Below are 18589 nucleotides of genomic sequence, written 5' to 3'. Positions count from 1 at the left end.
GTCACAATCAATTAAGTTTCTAATGTTCACACGCATAAGGTCGTTATTATATCTCAGTCAAGAAAGGTACTAATAAGTAATCTCCTACTTAAATACACTTATAGTTACTTTCTCATTTATATGCACAAACTAAATATGTTATTGATACTATGCATTTTATATGATTTTTCTTAACATAGGCCAGAAATTGTAAATTAAAGAAATTAGAGAGAATAAATATTAAATAAATGAATTCAAGTTAAAAAAAATAAAAAGAAAAACAATTATTTACACATATGACGTAAAAGCCTTAATCGCCCCATTGTCAAGTTTGTGATACCATCGATGATGTGCATCATTACAGTTGTAGAGCGTCATATAAACTCGCTGAAAAAAAAACAGTACTCAATGGACATATTTTATATACATACTTGGTTCAGATAATCTAAAGGTTATCTGCAGATTATTAAAATATTTGAATGAATAGGTCTCCTTATAACTTATCATAAAATAACCGCTTCATCATTTTACTAAATAAATATCTAAGAGAGACATGAATGGTATTATAAACTGCAAAGACTTTACAATAATTGAATACCAGAGGGAGACTTTGTACAAAAGTCGATTGCTTGGGTACCTCTGTCCCATTCGTGTTTCTATCGTGAAGCAGTTGTGTTTGCATGGCTGTGTTTCGGTTTGAAGGATGGGATATGGCGTGAATTTACTGGGTACGGAGGAATAACACCTGAGTCCTTAGGTATGGCAACGCATGAGGGGTATCATGGGCGAAACAGTATACTCTGTTATGTCCGTGGTACTGCTCATGTCTATAGGCGACGGTTACCACTTTTCATCAGGTGGGTCGTTAGCTTGTTTGCCATTCTAAGTTATATATAAAAAAAATCTAAGTCTGTAACCCCTATCTAAATGCAGATGCATTAAGTCATGATGGATGCTGGTTAAGGGGTCATATTTAGAGATGGAAGGATTACAGACATCAAAATTTATATAACACATAGAGGTTTCGATGAAAGAAGCTAGCCAGTTCAGACTAAGTCGATAACAACTAGGACTGTATTAATTTATATTAAAATAATTATAAAACCAATTATTAAATACATATTAAAATCGCTTCACAAAAAGTGCGTTTAACACGTCACACGCACAAAAAAAGAGATTCGAGAAAACTTTATTTTTTAATTTTGTTTTTATTTATTTAAGTACAGCCAACAAAGCATACAGTTATATCGACTTAAAATATAGATTAATGTGATTAAATTATAAAACGCTATCTTAATTAAAGATCAGCCCTAATTAAAGTTTAAAAACATGTATTAAAAAAAAAAAATATTTACGTGTGTAAATGACTAATATTTTTTTAAATGAATAAATGATTTTGACATCTTGATCTGTATGCACTTGTGTCACTTCTTTATTGGAACTAAGAAAAAAAAAATATAAAAATGCGGAAGTTCTCATCTAGAATGATTAATACGTTGAGGATATCCGTAAAATGGCGTTTGATTAAGAATGTATTAGCATATATTAAAATAATGGTTAGGATCTATTCAAATTGACATAATAAAGGTTGTAACAGTTATATTAACCTACCTAACAGACGAATTTTGTAACTATTTAAATTATTAAGTACTTATCTTATATATAAAATTCTCGTGTCACGGTGTTTGTTACCAAACTCCACCGAAACGGCTTTACCGATTTTTATGAAATTTTGTGTGCATATCGGGTAGGGCTGAGAATCGGCCAACATCTATTTTTCATACCCGTCAATGATAAAATAAAGGGTCGCCCCCTTTCCAAAATTTTTTTTTTTGACACATTTTCCCATTTTTATTTTATTATGATTTAGCATTGAAAAATACATACAACTTTAAATTTTCATCGTTTTACGATCAACCCCTGTATGATTTAATTTAATTGCGATTTTTATATTTCGCAATAAGTGGTAAAACAACGTTTACGGGGTCAGCTAGTTATATAATGAAATTCGCAAAAATGGCAAATAGAATTAATATGCAAAATTTATTTGATGACGTAATGTTATATTTCAATAAATAATAAACGCCTATGGCTTTTGACAGTTCATTATTGGCTTACTAGGTAAACAATCTCGACATATTTTTTTTTAATGAAAATTTCTAAAAACATAAATCTACCATCTACCGTTATGGCCTCCTAGCGGTTCATTAAAATTTAATAACACTACTAGTCAATATATATATTTTAGATTCCTTCAAGAAAAGATTAAAATCATGTATATAATATATTCTTGTTTATATAGGTTTTCTTTTTTTTATACAATTTAGAATGGCAAACAAGCCGAGACGGTCCACCTGATGATAAGTGGTAACCGTCGCTTATAGACAGGAGCAGTACTATGGAGATAACAAAGTATACAGTTTCGTCCATGACACTTCCCATGCATTGCCATTCCTGGGGACTCAGGTGTTATTCCTCTGTACCCTGTAAATTCACTGCCATATCTCACCGAAACACAGCTGCTTCACGGTAGAAACACGAATGGGACAAAGGTGTCCAAGCAAACGACTTTTGTATAAAGTATCCCTCTGGTAAATAAAGGTTTATATATATATAATGATTTATAAATTATACAAATATTTTTATTGTTGTTTAGAGTTCCGTTTTGCATTACAGCTGCCTACTCATTACTTCCTATATCACTGTGTTAGGTTGACTGGAAGAGATCTCTTTTAGAGATAAGTTCGCCTTTGCTTACATTGTTTTTAATTATTATTATTACTGTATGCTTTAGTGCAATAAATTATATATAATATATTCAATTATCCTATTTCTTTTAATAATAAATTAATTATTTAAATTGAAATAATCGTTATAATAATATACCAGACAGGCGTCACGACACACTTCGACGTTTTATGTAAAGTAAAATTTATAGTTATGGTGGTCGATGCCTTATGCAATATATAGGCTACTTTGCCTCTATTCTGTTTTCTCTATTTGTATTCCGATCACAAAGTCGCGGGTAAAGACTAGTATGACATAAATTAATTGTGTTATAATAACTAAATTGTGTGTTTAAAAAAAGAGTTTATTTGTGACAAAACCAGTTATTTTGATGTAAAAACTAAATTTCTGTATCGATTAAACACGATCTTAATTATTTTAATTTAAAAACTAAACTACCGGATTGATTTTGATGAAATTCTATGAAAACAATTTGTAACTGACAGAGTTAAAAGGTAATAAAAATGAAAAAATACAAACTTACGTTTTTTTTTTAAAGACATAATTGAGAGAAATTAACTTTTGCACAAGCCACGATGTTTGAAGGGTTAAATTTTTGAATGCGGAACAATTTTTTTTTATATAGATTAGATGTGTGACTTGGAAGCGAGTTATTTTGCCATTACATATTTTTTTTAATGGGTGATAATGGAATGGTAACCCCACTCGCGCTATTGGTATACACCGGCGGGGCACCAGCGAAGGATGATAGGTGAGGATGAAGCAAGTCAGTTAGCCCATCGTGACGAATTCAATAAGAATTGTTCACGATGATTTCCAGGGGGAACCACGTGGAGGTCGACCTGATAGGGTATATTGTTTACAATAGGGCTGTCAATCTCCATGCCTAACAATCCCTTTTCCCCCGCCATTACATATTTATAATTTTATACACTTACCTTGGTTTAACAAGTAGTTAAAGAGATTTATATAATTACGTATTATATGAAAGAGTTTTATTTATTTACAGATGTACTTTTTTTATAACATTGAGGGCAAACGAGCATACGGCTTACCTGATTACCGCCGCCCGTAGTTACTCGCAACATCAGAGAAATTGCATGTGTGTTATCGACTTATTACGAAGGAATATTCTTTTCTTCAAGGTTTCAATGTGGTATCTGTTTGGAAAACCTGGCGCTGACAGTTGGTTTCATAGTTTGGTTAGAAAATGTTTACTGAAACGCACGGTGGACGACCGCCATTTATCAAAATGGATGGATGAAACTTTACTTTGTGGCATATTGTATATTTATACAATTATTTTAAATTCTAACTCGAAATCTTAGATAAATTACACGAAATGAAATTAAATAAAACAGACTAGTTATAATAAATGTCTGACAGATTTCACTTTATTAAAAAAGAGAGATATTGATTTGACAAATGTTATCAAACAAGACTTTTTGTCTTATTCATTATTTTTTTTGCAGGATAGGCAAAGGAAACGAAGCCTATACAGCCTAGTCTGTTACTTTTTTTTATTTGTCTTTTACTTTACGAAAACACGTAATAGGTTAAATACCTATTCGTATATTTTGTCCAATAATTATGTCATCTTGATGGAAATTGACAAGAAATATGACATTTTGCGTGTGTTTATTAGAGACGGTATAAATTTATAGACTATTTTGATATCAGATTTTCATATGAGTTATTGGTAAGTGAATATATTTATTTAATTGATAGTTTTAATAAAAGTTTTTTTTTTTAATTGGTAAGACTAAGGCGCATGTGGTCCCGCCATAGAATGTCCCGTAAGAGTGGTAAGAGGCAACTAAAGAACTTAATAGTCGAGGGATGGGTAGCAGCATTCTTTAAAACATCCGCATTTCTAATAATCCCATCCCACTGGTCCATCATGATTGATTCGCCAGAAATTAAATGCCATAGTTTCCAGGAGGGCCCGTGTGGAGGTCGGCCGACAGGTTATATCACAAGTAAAGGGATATTAGATCCCATTGCTAATAATCCTTATTGTCCCCGGTGGGAATGTAGTCAAGTCAGTTGGTATCTGTCTATCCCATTGCAAAAATGGTCAAAATTGCCTGAAGATATCTCGTTTAGAGGTGAAACACGTGTCGCAAAATGTGCGTAGACTTAATGGCGGTCGGAGATTGAGGTCTAATGTGATAATACTAGTAGCCAATCTTGGACTGTTCACAGCATCGAACGCGTACTAATGGTAGCGGAATTAAAGAAACTAATTCTATAATAATCAACCGTCTAATAATTACAGTTGTCCACAATGCAGTTTTACGTCGCAGTTCGAAAGCGCCCTGATGATGCATCAGCAACTGCATCATCCCACCTCCATCGATGATGATGACACCAGTAAAACTAAGACTTTGCCGGTAAAACATATTCCACTGTAATACCATTCTGACATCGCACTTTTGGAGAGGAAGGGATGAGTAGTTATAGGATCTGGCAACCCCATGGCTAGAAGGGGAAGGGATTGTTAGTAATGCGGATTACCAGTCCTATTGCTGGCAATATACCCTGTCGGGTTGACCTTCACGTGGTCCCCTACGTGGTTCACGTGGAAATCATCGTGCTGAATTCCTGGTGTATTCATCACGCTGGGCTCACTGGTGCTCCATCAGCGTATATCGTTAGCGCAGGTTACCAGTCCATTGTCATTTATTAAAAAAAAACATTGCTAGCAATCCTACAGGTCAACCTCCACGCGGCTCTTCATGGATTCATTCATTGTGGTAAGGATTTTTTTTATACAACTTAGAATGGCAAACAAGCTGACGGCCCACCTGATGGAAAGTGGTAACCGTCGTGTATCCTTTCAGATAAAAAAAAATCCAAATCGGTTACCAACCATATAAAAATATTTTTTTATTTTATTTATTTACACTTTATTGCACCAAATAAAAAGAGAAATAACAAATACAGTAAATATTAATGAGAAGTGATACAAAAGGCGGCCTTATCGCTAAGCAATCTCTTCCAGACAACCTTTGTGTAGAGGACATTGAGAAAAAGACAAAGGGTAGGTGGCGCACTATTATATAAATATTATCATATACAAACATATATATATACCTACATACATACATACACATACATATATAATATATACAAAATTAAATACATACGAGGTCTGTCCGGAAAGTTCGTATAAAAGTGTTCTGGAATGCGAGAAAGAGGAGTGGGGAGGCCAGGTAAGCGCAGGACCCCTTCCTTATGTCCCTAACAATGCTTCAGTTCTGGTCTGACCGCCGTGCGGTGCGGACTGGCTTGTCACGCCATCTGTGAAGTTACCTCTTAACGAAACCCCGTCGGCATGGAGCCCGCTTCCGTTGAAGAGCAGCGCGTCGTAATCAAGTTTCTCTCGAAACTCGGCAAGAATGGCCGTGAAATTTTTGCCGATCTCAGAACAGTTTATGGGGATGATGCTGTGAAGGAACCAACCGTCCACAAGTGGCTAAAAAGATTCAGAGAGGGCCGAGAAAGAGTTCGATGTTCGGGGGATTGTCCATCAAGAATTCGTCCCTCCAGGCCAGACAGTTGATGGAAAATTCTACGTCGATGTGCTCAGACGCCTCAAAGCTCGTGTGGCACGAGTTCGTCCAGAATTGGCGCGAGAGGGGCGTTGGATTCTTCACCACGACAATGCCCCTGCCCACACCTCTCTTGTTGTCCGTGAGTTTTTGAGTAAAAATTCCATTACGGTGACCGAACACCCCCCCTATTCGCCGGATTTGGCCCCGTGTGACTTCTTCTTGTTCCCAAAAACCAAATTGGTACTTCGGGGGCGGCATTTGGGGGACATAAATGAGATAAAAAAAGCTACGACGGGGCAGCTGAGAAACCTACAACCAGGTGGAAACGGCGTTGGCACAAGTGCATTATGTCACAGGGGGAGTACTTTGAAGGGGATAAAATTGATTTACCTGAATAATTGTAAAATAAAATTTTTAAAAAACTTTTATACGTACTTTCCGGACAAACCTATATACATAACATACACATACTTAACAGCACACATACAATAGAAAAAAAATGACGAAGGAAAATGAAGAGAGAACACAGGAAAATAGTACTAAAGTGAGAGGTAGTAGGAATAAACAGAGGTTTTGAAGCTAGTAAGAGTTTGAGCGCACCGAATAGAGGTAGGTAGGTAGGCCCAAACAAAAATACAATTTGAATTGAGAACCTCCTTAATTAAAGTCGGTTGAAATGAATTTATTTTTTTCAGAAGTCACACATAGTGCCTCGAGCTGGGTCATCGAAATATACAGCAGATAAAGTAAAGAAAGGATTTCCATGTAAGATATGTTATTTATACCATTACGTAATTTTTGTTACCTCTGCAAAACTGAGTGTTACGAGGACAGGTCTTCTGAACCGTCTATGAGGTTTAAGTGGGGGTCTCGGGGAGGATCCCTTTACCAGAGCTTCAACTTTGAGGGCTTAGACCCTGGGGTCATAGAAACAATGCCTCGCGCTGGGGCGTGTGGCGTGGTCTTCTAATAAAAGTTTTTTTTATACAACTTAGAATGGCAAACAAGCTGATGGAAAGTAGTAACCGTCGCCTATAGACATGAGAAGTACCATGGACATAACAGAGTATACTGTTTCGCCCATGATACCCCCCATGCGTTGCCATTCCTGAGGACTCAGATGTTACTCCTCTGTACCCTGTAAATTCACGCCATATCCCACCCTTCAAACCGAAACACAGCCATGTAAACACAACTGCTTCACGATAGAAACACGAATGGGACAGAGGTACCCAAGCAATTGACTTTTGTACAAAGTCTCCCTCTGGTAGATTATGATTAAAACTTATGGATATCTTCGTAATTGCTGGGCATCCTCTTCTTTCTTCTAAATTTTTTTTTGTGTTCATCGCAACGGCTACAATCGACAGATGCTTCTGATGATTCGAAAGGTGTGATATAGCAGTGAATATACAGGGTACAGAGGAATAACACCTGAGTCCTCAGGGATGGAAAGGCATAGGGGGTATCATGGGCAAAACAGTATACTCTGTTATGTCCATGATATTGCTCATGTTTATAGCTCGACGATTACAACTTTCCCACTGGCAAGCCGTCAGATTGTTTGTTAATCTAAATTGCATAAAAAAACTTAATCTTAAGTTATTTATTTGCTGCAGTGGCCGCCCGAACCTCGTCTGCCACAAGATTGTTCGACAGACTGCGCGCGCGCATCTCGCGCAGTCGCGCTTTGTTCGCGCACGCTGAGGAAACAACGGAAAATGTACTGTGCCTAATGTTTATTTTGCTAATATAATAAAATTGTAACAAGACGATGTTTGTACATGGAAGATATTTAAAGAAAACAATAAATAATTAATATGTGGGTAATATTAACTTAATAAGACTAATATAAATCAAAACAATATATATATATATACATATTTTTGGTGAGCCTTACAGATTTACCAATGAACTCGCCAAAAACTAAAAAATCAAACATTATAATAATACAAGATTGGAAATATAATAATAAACAACATCTCAGACGGTTGGAATTTTGAGGCGGCTCACTCCCGGGAAAGATGCAGAAAGCGGTGCTCTTAGATTCTGCCCGCATTGTACGCCGGTTTCTCTCCCTGGGGCCCTGAACCCCGGCCGACTGTGTTTCTGCCGGGGATTAGTTTGCCATCGCCTCTCCTTAAGAGGGGAGATGTGAATTTTCTAGAAATTTAAAGTATAATAATAAATCTAATTATGCTGTATAAAATAAATATTAAAAATGCATTTCTGTGTAATTGTTACCGCTCTGCGAAACTCTGTGGCAGTAAAGTGAAATAAGTCCAGTTCGGAACTTCATTGACCAGACGTAAAGCATATTATATGCCAAAACACGCAGAGGGAGGGAAAATCTCTCAAATATATTTACATATCACTTTCTATCAAGTGGGTCGTTAACTTCTTTGCTATTTCATGTTGCATAAAATAACTTATTTCTTTTTCAAACAGGACCTGCCAGTTATCAGCGAGTCATGCACATCCAAAGGTTTGAATTTGGACTCTGCGGTATCAAAGAGCAGTACCATCACAGCCACCCTTGGTTCTCTGGCCATCGGTCCAGAGTCCTCCAACAGGGAGACATTTGGTTGTCACCTGTGTTCGTTCGACGCAGATAGGTAAGTCTGTTATTGTAGATAAATCTTTTTAATTTTCATTATTTAGGCTTTCATGCTAAATCCCTTAGTTAGAGGTCTATTACAATAGAAGTCAATGAAAAAGTATCTGGGTTTTGTTGAAATTATCACAAAAACTGTTTCCGAAGCCAATTAGTAATAACTTAAAAAATCCGAACAATAAGGCGGACGTGGACAGAGAGTAAATTTTATAGCGCCAAAAACTCCCGAATCGGAAGTGATCTGTGATACGATGTGTTGTTATGATACGCGTAAAGTCATTAGTCCATTTTTCTCTTTATATTGTCTCTAAATACGGCGTTTTTCTACAAACTCTCAAGTCATCAACCGCCTGTTTGATTGAACCATTCTTGCCACTCTTTGCATGTTTTCGTCTGTCTTTAAGATTGAAAGACGTCCCAACTATTGTTCGTCTTGAATTCACTTTATTTCCACTTCTAAATCACTCATATCACTTGTAAATAGTCTTTAAAGTCATCACTTTATCGCCGTACAATGATTTTAATATTTCATTTTTGGGACCTTTTTTGCAACTTAAAATTTTATGTTAACATTTTATTTGAAATCCATGAAACGAGACATATGCAGTAAATGTGACTTGACGTGATAAATAAGTCATAACTTGTTTAAACTTGGTGCACACTATCTCAATGAATCAGTTTATTGGAAATATTAGTTCAAACGAATGTAGCGTCTTCGATTCCTGGTATAAAATTTCATTTACCATATTTTTGATCACACTTTTTTTATGCAACTTAGAATGGCAAACAAGCTGACGGCCTCCTGATGGAAAGTGGTAACCGTCGCCTATAGCCATGAGCAGTACCATGGACGTAACAGAGTATACTGTTTCGTCCATAATACCTTGTAGATACCTAATTTTCTTCACAGGATAACCTAAGATAAATATCAGTATTAGATACTTTTAATACATACTTCTACTTTTGTGAACAGGATAACAGTACTAGACCGCCATCTTCTCAACGACCATAAAATAGGTCTGGACAATCTTTTAAAACTGGTCATGGCTAAAACAAAAGATGGTCTCTCCGAAAATACATCGCCAACCATTTTCGGCGTTAGACAAACATATTACAAACCACCAGATGAAATTATCGAAGAAGGAGAATTTGTAATAGAAACTGTAACACCGAAAATTAAAATATTAAAACATGCAGCTGTTAATACGAATTTAAAATGGACAGATATACCAGATTTGAAAGACAATTGTCGGATGATAACGAAGGAGTTGGAGAAACTGATGAAACGGCCGATGCAAATGGACAAAGATACGTTTATGAATAAAATGCAAACGCTGAACCAGTGCATGTGCAGATTTGTCGACTCAACTAATACTCTAAAGAGAGTTTTGACGAAGGATTTTGACTCTAAGATAAGTGTTCGCGATGAGAAAAGAGAGCCATTCTTCGATTTAGGTCTGGGAGAGTAAGTTACCATTCCATATAATGTATTTACAAGTAAATTTTGTTACGTAAAAAGCAGTAATTTAATTGTGATAGAATTAATATGGACGTTTAGTTATAAACTAAATTTTAATTCTCAATCAAAATATTATACTATGAAACATTTTGTGATTAGATAAATATAGATTTTGCTTTGCAACAAGCAGGTTTCTGTTCCACAAAGGAAAAATGAAACTTTTGTTACAGAATTAAAATGGGCCCAACACGAGAACAAACACTATTACAAAACGAACTATGACAGTCGATTCAGAATTGGCGACACAATACGTAACATAGTCTTTCTTTATGGAAGAATATGGAATGGTAACCCTGCTAGCACTATCGGTATATGCTGGCAAGGTATCAGTGAGGGATGATAGGTGAAGATGAAAGCAGGTCAGTTGGCCCATCGTGACTAATTAAAAAATAACTAATCACGACATCCAGGAGGACGCGTTTGGAGGTTGTCCTGATCTAACAATCCCTTTCGCCCTCACGTGAGATCGTCGTAAATTCAGATGAATTGTAAAGATCCTTATTTTTGAAGTCCCTTATTCAAATTAAAGTGAAATTTAAATTTCAAATGTAAGCAACAAGATCAATTTGTTAGTACCAGACTTAAAATTATGTTAGTAGAAATGGTTAACAAGTGACTTCAATTTTAAAAAAATATCTTTCGGAGAAAATTTTAAAAATTATAAGAAACGAGTCTTAGGCTGGTGGATTTTGGACGTTACTGCCTTAGGTAACAAAACTAACGCACAAGTCACTTATCTTTTTGGATATTTTCCAGTCAAGACAGTCCGCGTGATTGGGAACGAGCCCATAGTGAGAAATTGGAAAGAAGCAGGAATAAATATAGAGAAAACAGGTAAAAACAAAAATATATATATTTTTTTATAAATAACAATTGGACGTTTTTTTTTAAATACATAGGAATGTTTTGTCCGAAGACTTACGTAAACTACGTAGGCCTAATACTTACGTAATACTATTTCTATGTATAGTTTCAGTGATCCTGGCCTGGATAAAGTAATTGTAGTTTTTTTTTAATCGATGAGAATGGAGTGGTAATCCGCCCTCGCTATCGGTACGGTATTTACCAGAGACTTTGTACAAAAGTCGATTGCTTGGTCTTTTCCATTCTGTCCCATTTATTATTTTTATTTTTTATTGGATGAAAATGGAGTGGTAACCCCGCCTGCGCTAACGGGATACGCTGGCGGGGCACTAGTAAAGGGTGATTGATGAGGATGAAAACATCATGGGCGAAACAGTATACTCTGTTTTGTCCATGGTACTGCTCATGTCTATAGGCGACGGTTACCACTTTCCATCAGGTGGGCCGTCAGCTTGTTTGCCATTCTAAGTTGTATAAAAAAAAATATAAAAGGTATACGCTGGTGGAGCACCAGTGATAGATTATGATGAAAGCAGATCAGTTAATCGAGACAAATTCCACAAGAATTAATCACGACGGTTTCTAAGAGGAACCGTATGGAAGACCTGGTAGCGTGTATTGCTAGCAATCGAGCTGTTAGACCCCATAATTAACAATCCCTTTCCCCCTCCCTCTGTCGAGTGTTACATAATACCTGTATTTTTTTGTTACAGGGACGAAAAAACTAAATTTTCTTCAGAGAGCTTTTACTTCTGATAAACGTTACTTTAAAATAAATTAAGATGTTTACTATTAAGTTTATTATTTACGCGAGAATTATTTTTAAACTACGGCTTTGCCTACAAAGGTGGTAAACAAGCATACAGCCTGTTTAATGGTAAATAATCCCTATAGACTGTCCTAAAGAAACCTATATATACCGTTTTTGAAGAACCCTATATTGTAGTCTCTAGGGAAAACTTCGGCAGGTAGCTTATTCCAGAGCCTGAGCGTTTCGATCAAAATTACTTTTTAAACCGCACTGTATGTAACCATTTATGTTCAAGGGTGTAAGGATGAATTCCCTATCGATGGCGAGCGATGCAATACATTTCTCAGTACACAATCCGTTATACAAATGGTAGAACATACAAAGGGAGACAGTCTCGCTTTGAACTTAAGGGCTCGATACGGCCTGTGAGCTTGAGATCATTGTAGTGTATTATATAATCAAAAGCTTGTTTGTAACTGCAAGCAGGGAGCTTATTAGGAACGCCTAAAACCTGGAACTTTTACAGAGTAAACGGAGCTCTCTGCAAATTGGTATTAAAAGCAACATGGATTAAGTGTAGTACCTGCGGATAATGTACGTTGTACATAGATTAAGCATAGTCGATACCTGCATTCTCTTTTTAAGACGTTATACTATATCTATGGGGAAACCAGAGATCAAACACAAAACAAGTCACTTTGTAGTTATAGGATTTAAACCTGTTGTTTTTATATGTAATAAGCCTCCAAAATAATAAAAAAAATTTGTTCAAATACATCAGTACAATATCTCTGAAAAAAAAAAAAACGAAAGTAAGAATCACATAACGAAAAATATTTTATTAAACAAATTATAATTTAAAAATCATCTTCATAATCACCATGCGCTTCTTGTCGACAATTACTTAAATTGTTTGTATAACACTCGCAAACATGGCTTCTATTTTGCATTTGATTGTTTGTATGACAGTGGCAACATAGCGTATAAACGCATTTATCATATTTCCCTCCATTGCACGTCTTACGGCATTGATTTGACGAATCTCCACTAGAAAGTCGATGTTTCATTTTACAATATTTGCAGTTATGTTCACAATCAATTTTATTATTAAATTCATTATGAACACCTTCTCGGTCTTTAGTTTTCACAACTGACAATAGTCTCGGGCCATTTCTAACTATAGGCCTATTTGTACAGTCTAAGGTATTGGATTCATTTCTTTTCACTGTAGCAAACATTCTGTTCACTTCTTCAATAGTGTCTTTAGACTTCTTTTTCTCTTTTAGACAGTGTTTAAGCTCTTCTAGTTTCATTTGTGGTACGGAAGATGACTTTCGTTTGATCAAATGCTGAGATCTTATATAATCTGGTTGGAAACAGTGAACAATTCTAAAATTACGGTTTTCACTCGCCATTCTATGTTCCTCGATTGAGTAATGAAATATATTGCTAACTGATAATTTGGGTTTAAGTTTGTACACTTTTGTATCTACATCAGTGATGGTACTTGCATCTTTTATTGTAGCTGCTTTGTTATTTGCATTATGTGTAGTTAGTTGCTTTTTACTTTGAAATACTGTTAATACTTCGTTCAATAGATTCAAACCTTGTGAAATATCTGCATGGGGAGTTTGTACTAATTTCGTATTCTGTGGCTTGACTACAGTGTGTCCTTTTTCGTCACAGTTCTGCTGATTTTCTGTTATTACATTATTATTATTGCCTTTATTTTGATGACATATAGGACACGTTTCATTAACTCCTTCATTTTTGTCCTTTTCATACGTTTTAGTATTTAAACAAATCGAGCAAATTGTTCTATTATTATGAAAGTTTTTACACTTGCCTCCGTTGTGGTTGTCTTTATTCATAATTTTATTTTCTTCAGTCTTTTCGTACAGATCTGCTTCAAAAGTATTTATGTGTATTTGCACTTTTCTATAACGTATTTGGTGGTTTGATATCATATGAAGTTAATTGAAGTCTGCAAAAATAGTATGAGTAAACAAAAAAATCATTGCTTATAATAATTTGTAAATATCTACTCTATTTAGAATTTACTTATAAAATTAACGTAAAAGTACTCATAAAATGATTGTAAATAAGTTAATTCGCGTTACCTCACAATATGTTTTAAATAAACACAAAAAAAAAAATCAATAATTGATAAATATTGCTATTGTATAGAAAAACATCATAGAAAAAATACAGATATATTTCATTTCACAGAACAAAATATTCTATTTACACATGTCTATGAATAGAACTGATAAAAAAAATCTGTCAAAATCTAATATTACAACTGGCCAGGAACGTGATGGTGTTTATTGAACACCAAAGAAAATTCTGACAGCATTAAAGAAAATTATAAAGACACTTGTCAAAAGCTAAAATATTAAAATAAAGAGAATAAAATTCTTTGTAAAAAAAATTTGAGAAATTTCCGGGGATTGTTCTAATTAAATTATGAAATATAACTATAACTAAATGCTGAATTTAGTGACAAAACATTAACAGGTACATAACATTTTTAATAATCAACCAATCTTAATAATATAATGTCAATGTGGGAATGCCTCGAATAAAAACACGCTAGAATTGATTTAAATGACATTTGGCAAATGGATTTATATAGCCCACTCAATTCATGTTTGTTATATTACTCTTTTGTGGTATTAGATATTTATTTCTATTAATTTTTGTTTCTGTAAATTGTCCATTATAATCTTTTGAAAGGTATAATACAGATTTTTTTTATACCACTGAGGTGGCAAACAAGCATATGGCCCACCTGATGGTAAGCGGTTACCGTAGCCTATGAACGCCTGCAATACTAGAGGCATTACGCGCGCGTTGGCGACCCTGAAGAAACCTCTTTACCCCCCTTTTGAAGAACCCCATGCTGTAGTCTCTTGGGAAAACCTCGGCAGGGAGCTCATTCCACAACCTGAGTGTTCGTGGGAGAAAACATCTCTGAAACCGCGTTATACGCGACCATTTAGGCTATAAGGTATGAGGGTGAACTCCCTGTCGATGGCGAGCCGAACGATGATAGAAAGCAGTTACCCAAATTAGGTAAACAATATGAAACAGTAGATGATCTAGTATCTTTCTCTTCAAGACAGGTTGCAGCTTGCCTTGTACAATATTAGTCGTTTATTATTATATTAATATTAAATAATAATATATACTTTTAAATACAAATATAATCCTATTCTACTTTATAATCCTGTTCTAGAAGCTGAGAATTACAATAATATCAATCAAGACGTACAAAAGTACATAATGTTTTAGCGAAACATTTGCAAGTAAATTATATACAATCGATAATAAATTTAAAGTGTAAATCACAGTAAAATGTGTGTAAAGAGAAAACAATGATAAATAAGAAGAAATGAATAAAAGCAAAGGTGTTTATGTAACTAAACGTGATATAAAAGAAAACCAATTGCAAACCTTTTATCAATTATATACAAGTAGAGTAACTAACAAAGAGATTGTTAATAGATATAATGAAACACACGACGTGGCCTGCCAATTTGATAGTAAACGAGGTAACATATTTTACAATTGCAAAAATGTTATAAGAAGACCAGAGGATTTCAGATATTTCAGTGGTTACCCGAAGCAGGTATATACATATCACAAATCCAGAAGTTTTACTGAGATAAGAGTCGGAAATGTCAAAACGCTGCAGAAGAAGAAAGTGAAGAAAATATACTTACCTGAGACTGACGATAGAGGCGTGGGAAGTTCAGATTTGTCGACGTTTATCAATCGTAAGTTGAAACTAGAGTAGTATGTTATTATTTATTTGAGTAACGTAAAGTCCAATAAGAGGTTCTAAATTCATCTGTATATTTTGTGGGTAGTTACGAGATTAAATTTTGACCCAATTTTCATAATTCTTTTTTCAATCGAATGTGCATTGGTTCCTAATCAATTTTTAGATGATTGAAACTTTTGGACACATGATTGTGTTCTAAATTTAAGTAATTTTAGTAAAATATGTTTATAAAATATTTCATGGTACGTTAATTTGCTTATCTCAGTTTTGATTTATTTTTTTCAAGGTAGAACCAGATACTATAAAGAAAACAGTTATTATAATAACAAAAAGACATCGTCAAAGTGCGTCGGAGGCATAAAAGAATGTGGCATTGGATATGTTTTGAATAAAAAAGTCTCACCTGTACTGCAAATAAAATCTGGCGCTACTAGTTCTAAATTGAAAATAGAAGAAAATAAAAACAATACAGAAATAGGTAGTAACACTATTGTAAAACATATGGTGACAACTACAACACAAGTTGACGAATATATTGAAAAGGTTCCAGAATTAATATCAGTTAATGCTACTCAAGATTGTGTTAAACGATTCTTTAAAGAAATACCTAAGGAATTAACAAAAGATAAAATATATAAAGCAATCGGAACTACACCTACTATACATAAATCCAAATTATCAATAAAGAAAAGAATAAACAAACTTCCTGAGAATGCTTTCTCTTCAGATTATTCGGTGCAACAGGTTCATGATTTGGAAAACCCAAGTGAAGATAAACAGAGTCGATTGTTTTTAGCAGAGTCTGTAGACCCAATGGAAAATAAACTAGAAAAGGAATATCGAAAAATGTTTGTCACTAAAATGAAACAGCAGAATTCCAGTATCGAGAAACCAATTGGTTCTATAAAATCTGGAATACTAGATTTTAAAAGTGCATCATTATTGAGACGACGATTCGAAGCTTTGAGACGGGAAATAGCTAGGAAAGATGTATCCAAAAGAAATGCCGTTATAATAAATAAAGAATTAAGCAATAATAGTACTCAAAGTCATAAAGATGTCTCCATAACTTCAGATCCGCCTTCTTTAGAAGCGCGGTCATATTCTAATACGAAAATATACAGTCCTTTTTCGTTAAGTTTCAATGAAGTGGAAATATTAACTCCTGAAACAACATATAAGAAATCTTTTATAAGTAAACGAGAGGAACTATATATAAAAGAAAACAGTATAAAGCAAGGAGTTAAGGGAATGTTTAAATTATGGGGGAAGAAGTTTAATTTAGAAGAAAAAAGTGATAGAAAAATCTCTTCTCTCAAAGCTTCTTATTATAAAAAAGAACATAATGATTCAGTACCAAAGAAAGGGGAAAAAGTAGAATTAAATAAAAAGAAAGAAGGTAGAAAGTTTGTTTTCTTTAAAAAGAAAAGTAAAGATAAAACAAAAAAGCCTTATAAATCTAAAAAAGAAGTTACAGCTGGCCGTTGTGAAGTTGGAGATGGATTCATGATAAAAATAGGAGCAGCAATTAATACTTTTGCATCAAGAGAGATGGAAGGAAATAAAGTGTCTGAAAAAATTTCTAAAGAAGACTATGAAGAAACGTTAAGAGAAACTTGGATAAAAAACTTTTTAAGTGAAAGTATCGAGCCAAGAAATAGTGTTCAAATAAGATGGAATAACAAAATGTATGCTACAAGTAGTAGTACAGTTTTCGAATTAATGGAAAATGTTTACAAACAAACAGGAGTTGTTTTAAAATCCCGCAGTGAAATTACAACTGGTGATTCATCTTGTAAATCATTTAGCAAAGCTCACGTCAATTTTGTACAGAACATCGAGGCCTGGATGATTCCAGAAAAACCAATAAAAATCGTCAGTAAAACAGAAAATGACAACAAAAGCAACATGAAAGCCAACATTTCAAATCGAAAATGGTTTATTGATAAATCTAAAACATTCGGCCATAAAGTTGAAGTTGTTTTGCATTCTAAAAATTTTGTCCTATATAATAAAAATCCAAGTACTGAATATTTAAGAATTAATATTCCTAAAGGATTTTTTTCAGATTCTACCAGTGATAGTGATGAACACATTCAAACTAGTAATGAAGAAGTTTATAAAATAGTGGAATATGATACTAATACCGATGCTGGCTTTAAATTCCAAGAAAATTTAGAAACTGGAGACTCAAAAATCTCCACAAATAACGTAAAATTAACCATCAGTGCTAAAGATAGTAAAGATTTCAAATCGAGAGCTCTTAAAACTGTAATTAAGAGATCACCGATTCATAGAGATGTTGTTATTCAGTGCAGTAACGTGGCCGTTCCTAAGAAATGTGATGTTATTGGCATAGGAATTATTATACAGAGAGATATAAGTGAAATTAGGAACCCAATGTTAGTAAATTTATATTTGTTTGAAATATTTACCTTTTTATTCGTAACTACAAAGAGTTCACTAAATATTCTAAGTCTGACCACTTTAAACTTATTTAAGTAAACTAAAAGATTTCAAATTTTAATAATAATATAAAAATAATAAATTTTGACAATAAATATACACAAAATATAATATTTTTATTTTGATCTTGCCATTGTGGTTAATATTATTAGAAACTTGCCGTCACTTCGTTTTACATTACAGATTAAAGAAAGCTGACTTCTTTGATGATGAGTCAATACACTCAATATGTATCCATGGAACCAAATGCGAATTTGCGGGAAGTTATTTGCAAGATTATTATCGTTATTGGATGCCTTTGGGC

The 18589-nt window shown here is 34.2% G+C and overlaps 2 protein-coding genes across 2 annotated transcripts; one reads left to right on the top strand and one right to left on the bottom strand.

Annotated features, from left to right (window-relative positions):
- Positions 1 to 4263: 4263 nt before the first annotated feature.
- On the top strand, positions 4264 to 12063 carry LOC113515263 (uncharacterized). The gene is made up of 8 exons (XM_026899419.3): positions 4264 to 4426; positions 5006 to 5120; positions 6980 to 7049; positions 7904 to 8007; positions 8733 to 8899; positions 9872 to 10363; positions 11174 to 11251; positions 11995 to 12063. The coding sequence occupies exons 1-8, from the start codon at positions 4416 to 4418 to the stop codon at positions 12035 to 12037; spliced, it is 1080 nt and encodes a 359-aa protein (XP_026755220.2). The 5' UTR covers positions 4264 to 4415; the 3' UTR covers positions 12038 to 12063.
- Positions 12064 to 12635: 572 nt separating this feature from the next.
- On the bottom strand, positions 12636 to 14066 carry LOC113515264 (uncharacterized). Its single transcript, XM_052901125.1, has one exon. The coding sequence runs from the start codon at positions 13997 to 13999 to the stop codon at positions 12890 to 12892; it is 1110 nt and encodes a 369-aa protein (XP_052757085.1). The 5' UTR covers positions 14000 to 14066; the 3' UTR covers positions 12636 to 12889.
- Positions 14067 to 18589: the final 4523 nt, after the last annotated feature.

The sequence above is a fragment of the Galleria mellonella genome, unplaced genomic scaffold, assembly GCF_026898425.1.
Source record: "Galleria mellonella isolate WM207_F2 unplaced genomic scaffold, CSIRO_AGI_GalMel_v1 utg746, whole genome shotgun sequence".
Classification (NCBI taxonomy): domain Eukaryota; kingdom Metazoa; phylum Arthropoda; class Insecta; order Lepidoptera; family Pyralidae; genus Galleria; species Galleria mellonella.
The sequence above is the reverse complement of the archived record's forward strand: the minus strand, read 5'-3'. Positions and strand labels throughout refer to the sequence as shown.

Excerpts from the sequence above, each read along its gene's own strand:
- LOC113515263 (XM_026899419.3), top strand. Across the intron at positions 5,121-6,979 it reads GTAAAACTAAGACTTTGCCG|AAGTCACACATAGTGCCTCG; the intron begins GTAAAACATATT and ends TATTTTTTTCAG. Across the intron at positions 11,252-11,994 it reads AATAAATATAGAGAAAACAG|GGACGAAAAAACTAAATTTT; the intron begins GTAAAAACAAAA and ends TTTTTGTTACAG.
- LOC113515264 (XM_052901125.1), bottom strand. The coding sequence starts at position 13,999 with ATGATATCAAACCACCAAATACGTTATAGAAAAGTGCAAATACACATA.